Source organism: Anguilla rostrata, chromosome 12, assembly GCF_018555375.3.
Source record: "Anguilla rostrata isolate EN2019 chromosome 12, ASM1855537v3, whole genome shotgun sequence".
Classification (NCBI taxonomy): Eukaryota; Metazoa; Chordata; class Actinopteri; order Anguilliformes; family Anguillidae; genus Anguilla; species Anguilla rostrata.
Window position 1 is genome coordinate 36,953,825 of NC_057944.1, and position 14,779 is coordinate 36,968,603.

The 14,779-nt window shown below is 43.7% G+C and overlaps 2 protein-coding genes across 2 annotated transcripts in view; one reads left to right on the forward strand and one right to left on the reverse strand.

Annotated features, from left to right (window-relative positions):
• Positions 1-876: 876 nt before the first annotated feature.
• ppme1 (protein phosphatase methylesterase 1) lies at positions 877-10,833 on the reverse strand. The gene is made up of 14 exons (XM_064302898.1): positions 10,565-10,833; positions 9,426-9,520; positions 8,013-8,104; positions 6,991-7,048; positions 5,986-6,037; positions 5,365-5,519; positions 4,999-5,089; positions 4,662-4,727; positions 4,435-4,564; positions 4,102-4,231; positions 3,801-3,845; positions 3,151-3,215; positions 2,648-2,715; positions 877-1,747 (listed from the first exon to the last, which is right to left on the reverse strand). Exons 1-14 carry the CDS (start codon positions 10,648-10,650, stop codon positions 1,729-1,731), a joined length of 1,152 nt encoding a protein of 383 aa, XP_064158968.1. The 5' UTR covers positions 10,651-10,833; the 3' UTR covers positions 877-1,728.
• Positions 10,834-12,055: 1,222 nt separating this feature from the next.
• c2cd3 (C2 domain containing 3 centriole elongation regulator) overlaps positions 12,056-14,779 on the forward strand; it is a 28,617-nt gene continuing 25,893 nt past the window's right edge. The window contains exons 1-4 of the mRNA XM_064301517.1: positions 12,056-12,291; positions 12,993-13,262; positions 13,376-13,533; positions 13,904-14,118. Of these exons, the coding sequence (XP_064157587.1) occupies positions 12,240-12,291; positions 12,993-13,262; positions 13,376-13,533; positions 13,904-14,118 (695 nt within the window). The 5' untranslated portion in view covers positions 12,056-12,239. The remainder of the gene's footprint in view (positions 12,292-12,992; positions 13,263-13,375; positions 13,534-13,903; positions 14,119-14,779) is intronic.

Here is a 14,779-nt window from a genome sequence, read left to right on the forward strand (position 1 = left end):
GCCAGGAGGTCAAAGGTCACTCCTCTTTGCTTCGTGCCGCAGGGATTCCACAGGCTTCCCCGAGGGCGCTCCGCGTTCGATTCCGATCACCACAACAAACTTAACCACAGAAGGCCTTGTTGCTAAGCGCGGGCGAGTTCCCACACCCGTTCGCTCATTGAGGTCAGAGTTCACCGCACGCGGTGGGCACATTCTGACCAGCGGGCTTTCATTCACGCTCGTAAAAATAGCAGAACCGTGTGGAGATGCGCGCTGGAGATTTTCCAAACGCACGGTTGCCACGTTGAAGCAAACAGCGGCTCATCAAGATCAGCCCGGGCCCTAAAAATGTGGAGTGTGCAGCGCCACGTGACACGACGCGACAGTGAACCTGGATAACGGCCCGTTTTTTTAAATGTCTTGCCAGAGTTTTAGAAATCGTCTCATCAATGTCACACCCAGATTGCACATTAGGGCTTTTTTTATGTTTACAAGGCTATCCAATTTTTTGAATGTTCAATATTTCACACTGTTCAGTTTTCATGTTCCAAAAAAATAAAAAGTGAAATTGATTATTGCGGCATTTTGATTGATCTTTTTTTCAAAAGGTACATTACATTTCACTTTTCTTCTCATGTAATTTTTGGACAAACCAAATACTGCCAAATACAGCCAAACTGTCAATAACATGAAAAACATCATATAATATGATATTTCAGCCACACCTATACCCAGCTCATAACAAAGAAAAATAATATCACCAAAATACATGATTAAAGGAGAACATTGTGGCCACACGGTGGACTGAATGCACTTCGTTCATAGGGTGAGAGATGCAATTCAAACTCATGTCATACGATTAAAATTAAATGTGAACGAAAATGAGACTGTGAAGGGTTTCGTTCAGGGTTAAATTATTTTTAATAACCATAATTATATTTGTCATTCAAAAGCATCAAGGGGATGGTCATTGGCCAATAAATCAATAAACTCTCATAATCAACATGAAGAAATAAAATTTAAAAAAACTTATACAGTGAAATAAAATTCACCGCACTTTATGAAATTTCTCGCGCAGTAACCCATAATCAAAGGAAAACCGTCAGTAAAGAGCACTGCTGCCCTCTGCTGGTGACACGTCTGCAACTGCAAAAGACTTCACTACCCATAATACTACAGCAACAAACACTGAAGACACCGGTGGCTCAGAGGCAGGCTGTAAGCGGATGACTGCATTTTTACACGGCTAATTTCATGTTTATTTTTCATCGTCATTCTTAAAAGCCAACCACGAGAGACACGTCGGGCACGGCACACTGCTGTCGCTCAGAACCAATCGGAAACGGGCAAGGCGTCACAAGAAAAACCGCAAAATGAAAACTGTGAAAAAGGAGAGCTGTGGGGAAAAAAGCTGGGAAAAAAAAAGAAAAACTCAAAAAGGCAAAACCTTCCGCAAGGTAACGGCATCGCAAAGGTCTCTCGTCACAACACCAACAATAATGTTATTATGCATAATAATAACAACAATAACAAAAAAAAGAAAAGAAAAACCAAAATCCTCTAAGTTGAAGAATTGAAGAGCAAAGCATGTCTTGTAACCGAGTTGTCAGCAATGTCCATCCGTCAGGCAAAGAGGCGTGCGACGGCAGCCCCAGAGTCCGAGCTCTTCCGCGAGATGGAGACAAGGCGACGGGACGTCACAGTGGCGTCTGGTACTGCTTATTTACACACAGAGAGCTCGGGGGCCTATTAGCAAGCTGGGAAGACGCTGCAACAGACAAACACGAACAAAGCTGGTCTGGCCAAATTCCCAACTCAAACTCACGGTCATTCCACCAATCTAATCATCATCATCATCATCCCCCCCTCAAACTCAACCGGCTAAATAATTCCATCCACCTCTGACTCGGCTGACGTGTGGCGAATGTTCCAGTGCAAAATGGCCGCCGTGCACTACCCAGGTGGGTGCTATACACATTGGTGCCGGTAGAGGTGAGTTTCTCACCTTCACTCTAACATTGTTTTAGGCGCTATATACTGTAAATGCAGACCTGTATTACCACTATCATTCGCTGCATCATTCATGCAGTCCGTGCAGTGCAAGTTCCTTCATCTACTTTACAATGCTGCACCGGTTGGCAGGTATGATTAAAATGGAACCTAAAAACAAGGACACTGTCAAAAGAAAAAATCTGCCATGTCATTATGAATGCATAAACTGTCCTATTTCTCTGAGTCACTCACTCATCTCATTCTATTTTTACTATCACACCAGGCCGGCCAGCTCTGGAGGATGGGCTCCCCGTCTGCAGCCAGATTCCTCCACAGATTTCTCCCCATCAGAGAGTTATTTCCCTCACCACCATTTCAGTGTTTTACACCCTACTGGGGAGTCTTTTAAATTTTTTTTTTTACCTCGATTGCTCGCTTTTTGGGGTTTCAGGCCTGGTTTTTGCCCACTTTTCCGTTCTGCATCCTGGGTAAAGCACCTGTGCTACAGTGTCTCTGTAAAAAGCGCTATATAAACAGCGACATGTGTTTTTATCCCTCAGCAGGTGGAGCACAGAAGACGAGCGTCGCGTTTAAAACGCGGCGGTCGGCTTTTAGCCTGATTCAGCCGGACCCGGAGCGTTCAAACAGACAGAGGCGGGAAGACGGCGGCTCTCACCACTGGAAGCCCTCTTTCGCTTCTGTGAACTTGTGACGGACCATGAAGGTGGCGATGGCCTCTGCTACCTGTGGAGAGCAGGAACAAGATGCTGAGCTCATTACATTACGTTACATTACAGGCATTTGGCCGACGGTCTTATCCAGGACGACTTCCACAACTTTTTGTTTTTTACACAGCATTTACACTGTATCCAGTTATACAGCTGGATATATACTGAAGCAATGCAGGTTAAGTACCTTGCTCAAGGGTACAACGGCAGTGCCCTACTGTGGGATTGAACCCATTACACTACACACTGCCACCCTGGACTCAGACACGACTACTTCCTGCACAAAGACGGCCCGTCACACGCACTCACACACACGCGGTCACACACACGCGGTCACACACGCACTCACACACACATGCTCACACACACGCGGTCACACACACACACACTCACACACTCGTGCTCACACACACGCGGTCACACACACACTCACACACACGCTCACACTCACTTTTTCCGGCGCGTCTTCGTGTACGGCGTGGCCACACTGCGGGAGGACCTGCATCTGGAACTTCCCTGCAAGGAACAACAGTGTAAACATGGCGCTACTGCAGATATGCCACACACACCTGCCAATGACATTCTGAATCTGTTTCATAATTTATTTCAACCAGTTTTCATGCTCTGATTTTTATCCCTTTCCTCCCAAACTTTGGAACGTCCAGTTACGTTAATAGCCTCATCTCATTGCTACAGCAGCCTCAGTTCATTAGGAACAGTGCGGAAGGGCACTCATTGTGTGAAGCACTTTCCGTCAGCCGCCATTTTGTTTCACTTCACAGTGGATCAGCTGAGCGGCCATGCTGGAGGAGAGCATCTCATAAGCAACTGACGCCGACTAACTGCAATTGACACAACAGACGAAAATGACGACGGGGTCAGATGGGGTCAGACTGCCCCGCCCATCACTCTCTAGGCAACACTACGGCCAATGATGCGTGGCCCGGCGGTGCTTCTGGACACAATCACGACGGGCAAGTTCAGGATATGACATCACACAAACACGTCACTACCCTGAAAACCAACGAAACGGCCATTGTGCGCTGACGCTGCCGATCAAAGAAACACAGAGGGGAAAGGGATCTCTGATTTCTTGCTTACCTTGCATCTGTCCAATTGTGAGCTCTTTATCCAGTCTGTCAACACCTGCAACAAAAAGGTGAGTTAAAGCCTAGCTCATTTCAATCCACTATCAAAGATTAACTTCTAATAATTTATCTGTCCTTTCCATTTCACCAATACAATAATTAATAGCGATACAATGTTCATGATTAGCCGGTTAGCAATCATGAACATTGTCAACAGCTGAGCAAACCAGCTAAACCGCTCCATTTCTGCTTGTAGATGGCGCCCTAACCACACCACCCCTCCACACCCTGATTCCGCCCTCTCCCTCTCTCACCTGCCAGCAGGAGCAGTTTGGGGACGGAGCAGCTGAGGAACATGGCCGAGAGCCCCCTGAACCAGCCGTCCCAGTACTTCTCCGTCTTGGCCAGCTCGATCCTCCAGGTGAACAGGCTCTCCTTTTTAACCTGAGGGACAGAGGAGGAGTCACCAGCCCTGTCCTGAATCACATGACCAGACATCCCAAATCACCTGACCAGAAAGGCTTGTGGAACAGACGAGCGGTTCAGAAATCTCAGACTCTGCTTCCAGTTAGCATTTCCTTTCTTTAGCCTGGAGTTTAAAAAAACTATAAATAATTATACATGTGCTGTATAGACGCAGTCGCTACCTCGACATCATCCTCTTTTTTCCTTTTGTGATTGGACTCCCCCTCTTCTTCCTCCTCCTCCTCCTCTTCCTCAATGATCCCTTCCCCAATGCACTTTGATATTCCAGGGCTGCTCAAAGGTTCCTCACACCTGTACAGAGAGGGGGCAGGGGTTTGAGTCACAGAGTGTTTGGGAAGCTGAGTCACTGGCCAAATGGTGCTCACGCCTGTCGGAATCGCAGACTTACTTTTTCACCTGGCCAACCATGGAGACACGCGCGGACTCAACGTTTCTGATCTGTCCACTTTTGACACTACCAGAAAAAAACACATAACAACGGTCATGACAGACATCTTGGAAACTGTCTTCTAACACAGTCGTAAGCTGAATAGTTTTGAAAGAACATGTACATGGAGCAGGCAGCGCACATGTTACCATGGGCGTCTCCCTAGTTTAAAAAGCAGGTCCAGGCCTGCGTACTGCCAAAATACACTCTGATGTCAGCGATAGAGACATGCCTTTGCTGCATGAAAGGGCACAAGCCAATCAGCTTTGAGAAAAAATAGAATCTGCTCCCGTCTCACCTCCACTCTATAGCATTCTCCACTGACTTGAAGGTTTTCGGTCGACTCCGCAAGAAATTCTGCATGCTGTTCAAAGCGTCCATTGCAGTCCCTGGAAAATAAATTCAAAAGTGCCTTGACATCAGTTTGACTAAACAAATTAATCTACAGGGGGGACAAGAGTGTACATGGCAAGGACTGCTTTTATGCTATTTCATGACAATTTATGTTTCAGAGATTACAAACAATGCTTTAAAATGCCATAATGTTGACTGATGACAAAACAATGTTTGGTACATGTTTGAAGAGTAAAAAAAAAAAAAATTCTGACAAATACATGAACCCCAATACAAGTTCTTCCACTCGTAGTTCAGAAATTGATATTACCTTCCACCACATCAATCACACCAAGTCCCAGCAAAGATGGCACGTGATTGGCTGCGGCAGCGTGGACTGCTATTGCCCCGCCCATGCTGTGGCCAATCATCACAATTGGCGGAGCATTTTCACCGTAAAGAGCTTCAACCACCTTCCCAACATCCCTAGAAGAGTAAATCCACACCAGTGCTGTTACAACAGTGAGGCAGTTAATCAAATAACTGCCACAAATGATCCGATCAAAGAAAAAACACGGACTACGAAACAGTTGCCACCGCTTTGCTCGACTGCAGTGTTGCCCTGTTGCCATACTTCTGGGTTTTGGGTGTAAACAAGGCTATTTTTGGTTGCATGACTCGGTGTTTATAACCAATCAGGAACAGGATCATTTCGCCACCATGGCGCACAGCTAGCAGATGGCTCTGCTGGCAGCTTCGCAGCTTACAGTGTGCGAGCAAGTCACTGAGAACACCATAAATTTCTCAGTCAAAGCCGCAGTTTTAACAGAAATATGCTAAATGTTAAAATAACAGCTGACGCCAACACTCGATTTAGCTGTCTGTTTTCCTACTCTCCCTGTCCAATACAAAGTAATTGTCCCAAAACAAAAAAAATACATTTTCAACTTACGTGGCCATTGTTTCTGCTGAAAGGTCTTCACAATTCTTAACTTTTGTGTCACCTAAAAAACAATTTGTAATCAATAGATGCAGTCATTGTTTCCCTTGCATTTTAAGTGTTCATTAAGTTACAAGATAATTGCATACACTGACTTTGTCAAAAATTAATAAATAGGGAAATTTTAAAAATGGTCTTTTTAAATCAAATTTGTCATTTCTAAACAGGAGTGCTGGATGTCTGACAATGGGTTTGTTCTGATTGGTAGCATACTAAATGGGCTGCATTGCTGATTGGTTAAAATCTAAATACCATGCTAATTATGTAAAGACCATGGTCGCTAAATATTTCCTGTAGAGGGAAGTATGAAAACTATGTTTCTTTCAGAATATAAACTCATTTAAAACTCAACTGCTTAAAATAGCCTTAATATCATAATTATTTAATATGATAATTAAAAGTTTCTTCGGTTTTTTTTATGTATGACATACAAAATTATTTTGATTTCACCAGGTCACCAATTTCAGTTATTCTGCGGCGGCAAATTCAATCAATCCACAAAACTCTAAGTTAAACCTTGACATTGCAATAAACTCCAAATACAGCATATGCTACAACAAATGCACAAAAAAGGTTTTGGTATCTCAAAATGAACTGTGCTGCACCATTACAAATGTTTTTGCATACAAGCAAGTACATTATTAGGTTAGAAAACGTTATATATACAAATCTCACCCTATAGCTCCTTATGCTGACACTATTATTATAAATGAAGCTGAGAAAGCCCCAAGAGAAATAACACATTGGATGAGAGAAGAAGTTATAGATGTACTGTATTAATTTAATCTATCCCAATAGTGCCCTGTACTGATACTGCCATTCCAGCTGGGGTTGAGAAACCCCAACACCACACATCTGGCCGCAGTGTAAGAGGCGCTGTCCAATCAGCACACAGCTCCCAGGGGTCATCTCTGGGTCAACGCTGAAGGTAGGGGTAAGGAAGAGGAAGTCTCTCACCATGTCCCCTGAGGTCCAGCGCCACCACCCTGCAGTTTATCCGGCTGCATATCACTGCCTGTGAAGACACAACACTGAGGTGTGAAACACTGTCTTTGTATCCTTCTGGGCTCGCTACACCGGCTCACACAGTGCAAACTTTCCAAAGAGCCTGTCAATCACACTGACAGTGAGCCGTTTCACAAGAGCACCACATACCGATGCACTTTCTCCATTACAGTATCGTACAGCATTAGAGAATATGTATGAAACGGAACTGCGCGAGGCTTGTTGTTCAGCACCATGTACAAACGTTTCAAAAAAATGTTTACACCAATGACTATTTCTAAAATGCTGCATATGCCAAATTCAGAATTTTCTTTATTTTTATCGCATCCAGTACCACCAATGAATAAGGTGCAGTAATGGTATGACGTCTGGAGATACCAAATGTTTATTTGTACAAACGTGCAGAAATACACGCGCGCACACACACACACACACACACACGTGCACACACACACACACATCCACACACACGTGCACACACATGCACACACAGGCACACACGCACACACATGCGCGCACACAGAGTAAGCTGGCAGTGCCTAACAGAGTCACAGCTAAAGAGGCAGTGCTTACACTGACACATTTTCCAGTGGGCCCATGCTGTCTGTCCAGAAATAGCCTCCCCCTGCCTGTTACAGCAGAGCGGCTCCCGAGCCTTTCCAACTGCACGCTACCTGCACACACCCCACAACAACATCCTGCTCATTTCACAAAGAGCACAGCTCTAAAAACCAATATAATCATGATATTCCCATATCCAGAGATGCCGCTTATAGAAATGAATATTAAAAGGAGCTACTAACTCCATCTGAGGTACTACAGGGGTGGAATTCACTGGCTGAAATTCTTGGGACTATCGGACAACCTGGAAAAGGCTGGCATCAGGTCTCACGTTTTTGTGGAACCTGATGGAAAATGGATCTTATTTCTATCCATATCCATGAAAATGATTTTTTAAAAATGTGGTAACTCACAGTGAAAACTGCCCATGACAGAGCAGAGTGACCACCTCCATGTAAGAGGAGAAGAACAGGTCCGTCGGATCCACTGCTGTAAATTCTGAATGTGTGTGAAAAAGTCAAGGTTGCAAACACAACAGAATGTATTTATTTATTTATTCATTTATTTAATTTTTTTTTTTGGGGGGGGGGGGTCTTTTCAGTTGCATTATTTATTCACTAAAAAGCAATTCATCATTTATTGGATTCAGGCACGAGGGAACTCATGGACTGTACAACAACTAGGTTGAGTGACAGGGTGAAAAAGGTTTTCCTTGGAAAATTAAAACATTTACTTCTCCACTTACTGCCTCAATTACAAGCCAGACCAGACCCTAAACACGATTTTCCCCGTTCAAAAGTGAACAGGCAAAACCCCACGAGGAGGTTCAACCTCCATTTGAAGATGGGAGAACATACATCAGTATTCAGACAACTGAAGAAAAAAAAGAATTGCTTGGATCTAGGAATGACAGGTGCTTGTTGGAAAGACAGGTAGGCAACATTAAACAGTAATCCTTGAGAAAAAACCAAGCGAATAAGCTCAAAAAAGTGCACCAAGGAAAAAGGCAAAGGCACTTTATCTCTGAGGGAAAAAATACATTTAAAAAAAAAACCTTTATTGAATAAGCTAGAACAAGGCAAAAAAAATAAAAAAACACCAAGGCGTATCGACACAAGCTTTTCATCAGGGTCATAAAAACAATAGGCCAAGCCACACCTAGCACGTATCTAACTGGTAAGTGCACACAATATACAACAGAGGGAGCTATAGAGAACCCACAGAATATACAAGATTAGGAGAATATCACAGGCCCACAGACCAAAAACAAGCTATAAAAATATACCATGAAAAAATTGTATCTGCATCAAAAATGCATACATGTAGCAAAAGACACACGAGGAAACCCACCCCTCCATAAACATGTAAGTCAAAGCAATGGCAGATAATCAATTTCATCATTTAAACCAGGGTAACTATCCAACATTTCTCTCTCTGATGGAGTCTCATTAATCTATCACCACACTGTATAAGGATGGGCATAACCTCGAGAGCCATAGCTTTCAATGCGAATGGGCTCCCATTTCCCACTTGCCCACAGTGAGCAGCCATGGGGTACTTAAAGTGTTGGGTACAGATGGCAGCTTATTGCCAAATTATCTACCTTCCCGTTTTGGACATTTTGCCATAACAGCAAGTTACCACAAAACAAGTTGCCAAATGGTTTGTTGAACCACAATTTTTTAGGAGGTAAATAAGTGTGGACCAATATGTCCTGCAAAGTGGGGGATAGGGGGGCTTCATCAGGTCAGATACCACAACACCCTGAACAGAAGTGCGGCTGGTGGAAGAAATGGAATCACTTATGTTTCACAAGATAAAGGATATGTCCTTGCTGTTGTCATTTTTCACTTCAACGTCTTCCATCGTTTCAAAGTACTGGCTCCATGGCAAGGGTGAAAAGTCCCGCTTTCTGCCAGGTCTGCAAGACAGGTGAAAACCATGATCAGGTGGAGAGAACATTCTACACCTGGAAGAGACGATTTTATACTGTACTGGGGTATATATCATTAGGCAAATTAAACTATTATTACAAAGACTGTGGCACTTCAATGAATGACTGACTTGATCTCATGTTTTGGATACAATACCGGCAGGTTTTCAAAGTTGAATTCAATGTTTTTTTGTGTGTAATCATGGAATCTTGGAAATAAAATACGTCACAGCTGTGTAAACATGTTATGAAAGGGGGGCCAGCGCCTCAAACCTAATGCCTCGCTGCGAATGATGTCGCAGAAGACAAGACGCGATTCCCAAGTGCGATGTGTCAATGAGTTTACGAAAATGTAATCATATACATCCTCTGAATCAATTTAAAGTTCCTTCATTGGTCATTTAAATAATGCACCGATGAAAAGTAATGGTCAGAGCGGGTTAAAGTCTGTGCGTTATGAATGCAAGCACATAAAAAGCAAACTTTCCTAGTTAACTAGCTAACTACAAACAAGTTTAAGTTGTCATTCAATATTGTTAATGTACATGGTGGTGACTAGTCAATAGCTACCATGCTAAACTAGCCAGGATAGTACTGTTTTGTTATAATGAGACGTCTAGCTAACTAGCAAGTGGTAGCAGACCATCTTATCTACACACAGTGCTTATCTGGCTAGCCAGCTAACAAGTTATGGTGCAAGGCACGACTGTAACTTACTTGTACTAATAACTAGCATTAGCTAAAGGCTATGGGACAACTGGCTACAAGACAATTTCATCAGTCCGTAGCAGTAAGTTACAATAGATAAACGCCCACGATAGGTTCTTAATTCAAATGTTCACTAGCTTGCTATCCTTACCTAAGCTCGTTTGCTACTGAATACTGTCACGATCTACGTCAACTCAAGATAATGGTAGCAAGCTACCTCGCTACTACTCCGACTTATCCCAGCTAGTTACCGGAAAGTTCGTTGTTTTAAGAACTAGCTAGCTAGAATATATATATTCACGTTGTCTCGCATTAGTAACTCACCCCATTCTCATTTTAGAACCAGACTGCACACCTCCTGGCATTGGAGGTCTGGATGATAGCAAATTCAAATGCAATTGCTTCTCCATTAGCTGTGCTAAATTACGGTCTACGGCTGTGCAGACACGGTATTCGTGGTATTTAATGTCCTATATCTTATCCTAAGATAACACTGAATTTCTTGTCTTCACGAGCCAAACCTTCCGCAGTTCGAGTTGCAACTGAGATTAAATGTTCCGTATACAGGGGACGGTCTCATCGCACGACGCTAAAATATTGCACCGATGCATTCTGGGGACTGTATTTATTAATCAAACACACCCAAGGAGAAACAAAGATGCTGGGATTTTATATATACTACAGTTACCAGAATGCTTTGTAGACAGTTATGTTTAACGGGGACGACTTGAAAAAGGTGACGTAATGCTTTTACTGAGAGGAGAACACTTTGGGGGGTCACTTTCTCTGAAGCTTGGTGCAACTTGTAGGCAATGACATCACATATGATTTAATGTATTTTACTCCGTATCTGTTTGGGACATTGTATGAATGCAGTTGGTGCAATTTGGTGTCCTCATGACTCGGCACGGTCCTCTTAACCTGCTTTTCTCGTTAAATGATTAAAAAAATAAATAAATAAACATTATCAGAGTGCTGTAATTTTGTACAGAAAAAACAAATCGTCGCTCAAAAGTAGCAGCTGAAAAATGACCCTTATTAATGCACCGCTTTCACTACTGCATGTTAACACGCATAACTGTGGCAGTGCCATTATTTATAGCACAAATGATTATTTTTTGTATTGCTCGGTGCGTCCGTGTGTATCTGTTAAATCGCCTGATTCCATAGATCAGGGGTATCAGCACAGGTATCCACTGGGAGGGGGGGTTCTCCTTCACAGTCGTATGGTATGACGTCATTCACGTTCGGCTTGCGTGAAAAGGTGTCCAACTCACCCCCGACTCACTGTCAGGTGGGAGGTAGCCTGAAGAATATGTATGACACAGAACTGCACGAGGCTTGTTGTTCAGCACTATGTACGAACGTTTCAAAACAGTTTATACCAATAACTATTTCTAAAATTGTGTGTAAATGAGAAACGTGTGTGTGTATGCAAAAGAATGATCACTATTTGTGTTCTTACATATGCCCCATTATTTTACACTTACACAGAAAAAGAATACAAGCAGACAAATTGTGTGCACGACCACAGAATGCTGAAAGTAAACAGTGCATTTGCATTAATTAAAAATGGTATAATGCATTGAGACAAAAAATCTGTTCAGAAACCTAGCTTCTCTGTTTCCTCTCCGTTACGCTCACAGAAAATATATACATTTTGTTCCATATGAAGCACTCATGTACAATATAATTTCATCGAGTAGCTCTTTGGGCGCAGACTGTCACCACAGATGCCTGAAAAGGCACTATAAACTAGTCTACTTGCTATTTTGACTATTCTACTGGTATTCCTCCTCTATCCCATAATGCCATGCGTAGCAGCGGCAGTTATAGGTTGACGGCGGGACAGAATTAAGTGTCGTGAACGTTGTTGTTGCTCAGAGACAGGTTGTGTACTCCGTTTTAGCGAAAATCAATGTCAATTTGTCAGGTCATGGTTTCGTTAAAATGCAACTGAAAAATTCAGATTTTTGGAGGTCAGGGGTGCACGGACGAAATGAAGAATAAAAAACCAAAGGCTACCAAAGTGGGGAACAAGAAAAAGAAAGGTATCAATTAGCTAGCAAGATATTCTTGGCGATTCACTGCTAGCACTCTTGCTAGCCAATATGCTACTGTGGGTGTTGTTGATATTAAACGGAATAATAGTTAACCCATCGCTGCCTGCAAACGTTAACAATTAACGTTAACACTAGCTTGCAAACCAGTTCCAACACCCACCTGTTGAATTGCTACACGATTACAGCAAATAGCTAGGTTGCTAACTTGTTAATAATAGTCAGAAAACAATTTCTTCACTAGTATTTGACTGTACCTACCCCCTTTTAAGTTCAGTTAGCTAGACAAGGTAGCTGAATGACTATATACGATGATTTAAGATGTTTCAGAATTTAAAGCATTTAAGCAGTTAATATAACTTACTAGCAACCTAGCCTTTAACGCAAGCAAGCATTTGTTTGTTAGCTGACTTCTGTTACATTGAAAATATCATAGATTTCCCCCCTGGAAAACACACGTTAACGTTATTCAACTGACGTTAACGTTAATTATGCAATCCTGCGAAGACCACTAAACTGACATCATATTTAACTACCTCTAACATATGGCTAGTTACCGTGCATTTAACTTTATTAATACTGCTTGTTACGGTTAACCGCTGACTATCTTCTAATAGTCACAAGAAAGACTGCAATACAGGGTAGAGGACAATGGTATTAATCGGATGACTAACTCACGAATCGTGTTTCAGTCCCCAGTGACATTTCGCCGTCTACGAGTCTGCCTCCTCTGGTGGAAGGGCAGGTGCGATGCTTTCTCAGAGTGACAGTTGGCAAGGTTCTGTGGACCATTCCCAAACCACCGGCGGCGCCTCTGGTCAGGTTGCGATGGTGGGGAGAGTCGTCCAGCGGAACCCATTTCCGTCCACGGAACGGGTCTTCCGCGGACCAGAGAGGAGTCAAGACAACGGCCCGATTTGCCATCCGCTGCGGACCGAAGCAGTTCACCTCTTACCTGACAGGTAATTTTGTCACGTGCAGTTTTTTCCATCCTTATACCGACAGATTCGCGTAGAATCGTAGTGATAAGGTCAAATCGAGATTTTTGTTTTGTGTTCATCTGGCCTTTTTACAGATATGGGGGTTTTGGTGTTGGACGTTTTGACAAACCCAGACCATTTGCCATTTGGTCGAGTCCAGGTTACTGGAATTGCCCGACTCTCTCTGTCCCACTCTATTAGTGGATTCTTCACATTGGTGTCCCCAACCTCTGAAAAGCTGGGAGAGTTACAGGTATGATTGAAATACATATTTGTAACACAAAACAGGAAAATAAGATGTCACTACTGTTTCTCCCACGCAGTTATGCAGGTCTAGCTGCTTTGGTCATTGCTTTTGCTGCATATTTTCCATATTGTCTTCATATCCATGTCCATTTGGCATGCATTAATATATTCCCCCAATTAAAAGTAATAATAATAATAATTACAACGTTCAGCTTCTGGGTTCCCTCCAACTTGTACGTTTACGGTGGGTAACCTCTGTCCACCGGGTCACACAAACGCAATCTTAGTTTAAAGTCTGTAAAGGATGAGATATGCCAGATATGAAAGGACGTAATCTTTCTGCAGTCCTGAGGTGGAATGTTGCCCTCCTGCCGCAGGTCTCTCTCACCCTGGAGCCCCTGATGGAAACGTACGACAGCTGCAGTTCGGTTCACACCGCGGACGCCAGCGCGGACACAGCGATGCCCACGCAGGGCCCCCTGTCCAGCGCCGCCGCGCGCCAGGACGTGCTGGTGGTGCCGTCTCTGTCCCGCCCGCTGACCGCCCACAGCGGGCGAGACTCGGCGGCCAGCAGCACCGCCAACACACCCAGGTACGGCGGGATCCTACGCGCGGTTTCACCGTTTATCAGCCTGTCCAGCGTACCGCCGTTTTAGTGTTTCGTGTCGCCGCTTCGCTATCTGCTTTTTATAAGGCGGGATTTGAATTGGCCTGCGGGGAATAATAAAGTGAAATTGCGGTGAATTGTGTCGTGTCGCTCACCTCGTAGCGGGGGCGACCTCCAGCCGCGTCCCAGAGGAGCCGTAGCTTAGAGCTCTTTCAAGGCTCTCTGTGTACTGGAAGTGCTTCAGTTATATGCAGGGCTTTGGAAAAATATCAGCGCACAGCCAGTACGTAGGAATAATGTCTCTCTCTTGGTGACCATTGTGTGGTGTTTACGGTTTAACTTAATTAGTGACAGCAGAAGGTGTTTTAGTAATATATGTAGCAAATAGCAAAAAATTGCAAACCTGGCCTTCTTCTGTCAGGAAATGTTGTACGTGTATGTGTGCCTGTTAACGCTTCTGAGCACGCCATGCAAATTAGAGAAAGCATGTTTGGGTTTTTTTCTTTCTCCTCCCTTTTTTCACTCCGATTTTGAATGCCCGTCTGCTGTTGATTTGGGAGAGTGCTGGCAAGCACACTGTCTTCCAAAGCTTGAGCTGACACGTGCCACTAACCACACCACAGCTCACAAGTCAGGCTCACACAGA

Bases quoted from the DNA above. Each gene is read 5' to 3' on its own strand.
- ppme1 (XM_064302898.1), bottom strand. From the start codon at position 10,650: ATGGAGAAGCAATTGCATTTGAATTTGCTATCATCCAGACCTCCAATG. The intron at 7,049-8,012 runs GTGAGTTACCAC...GTGTCTTCACAG, and splicing joins TGTCATGGGCAGTTTTCACT to GCAGTGATATGCAGCCGGAT. The intron at 2,716-3,150 runs GTGAGTGTGAGC...TGCTCTCCACAG, and splicing joins ACGAAGACGCGCCGGAAAAA to GTAGCAGAGGCCATCGCCAC.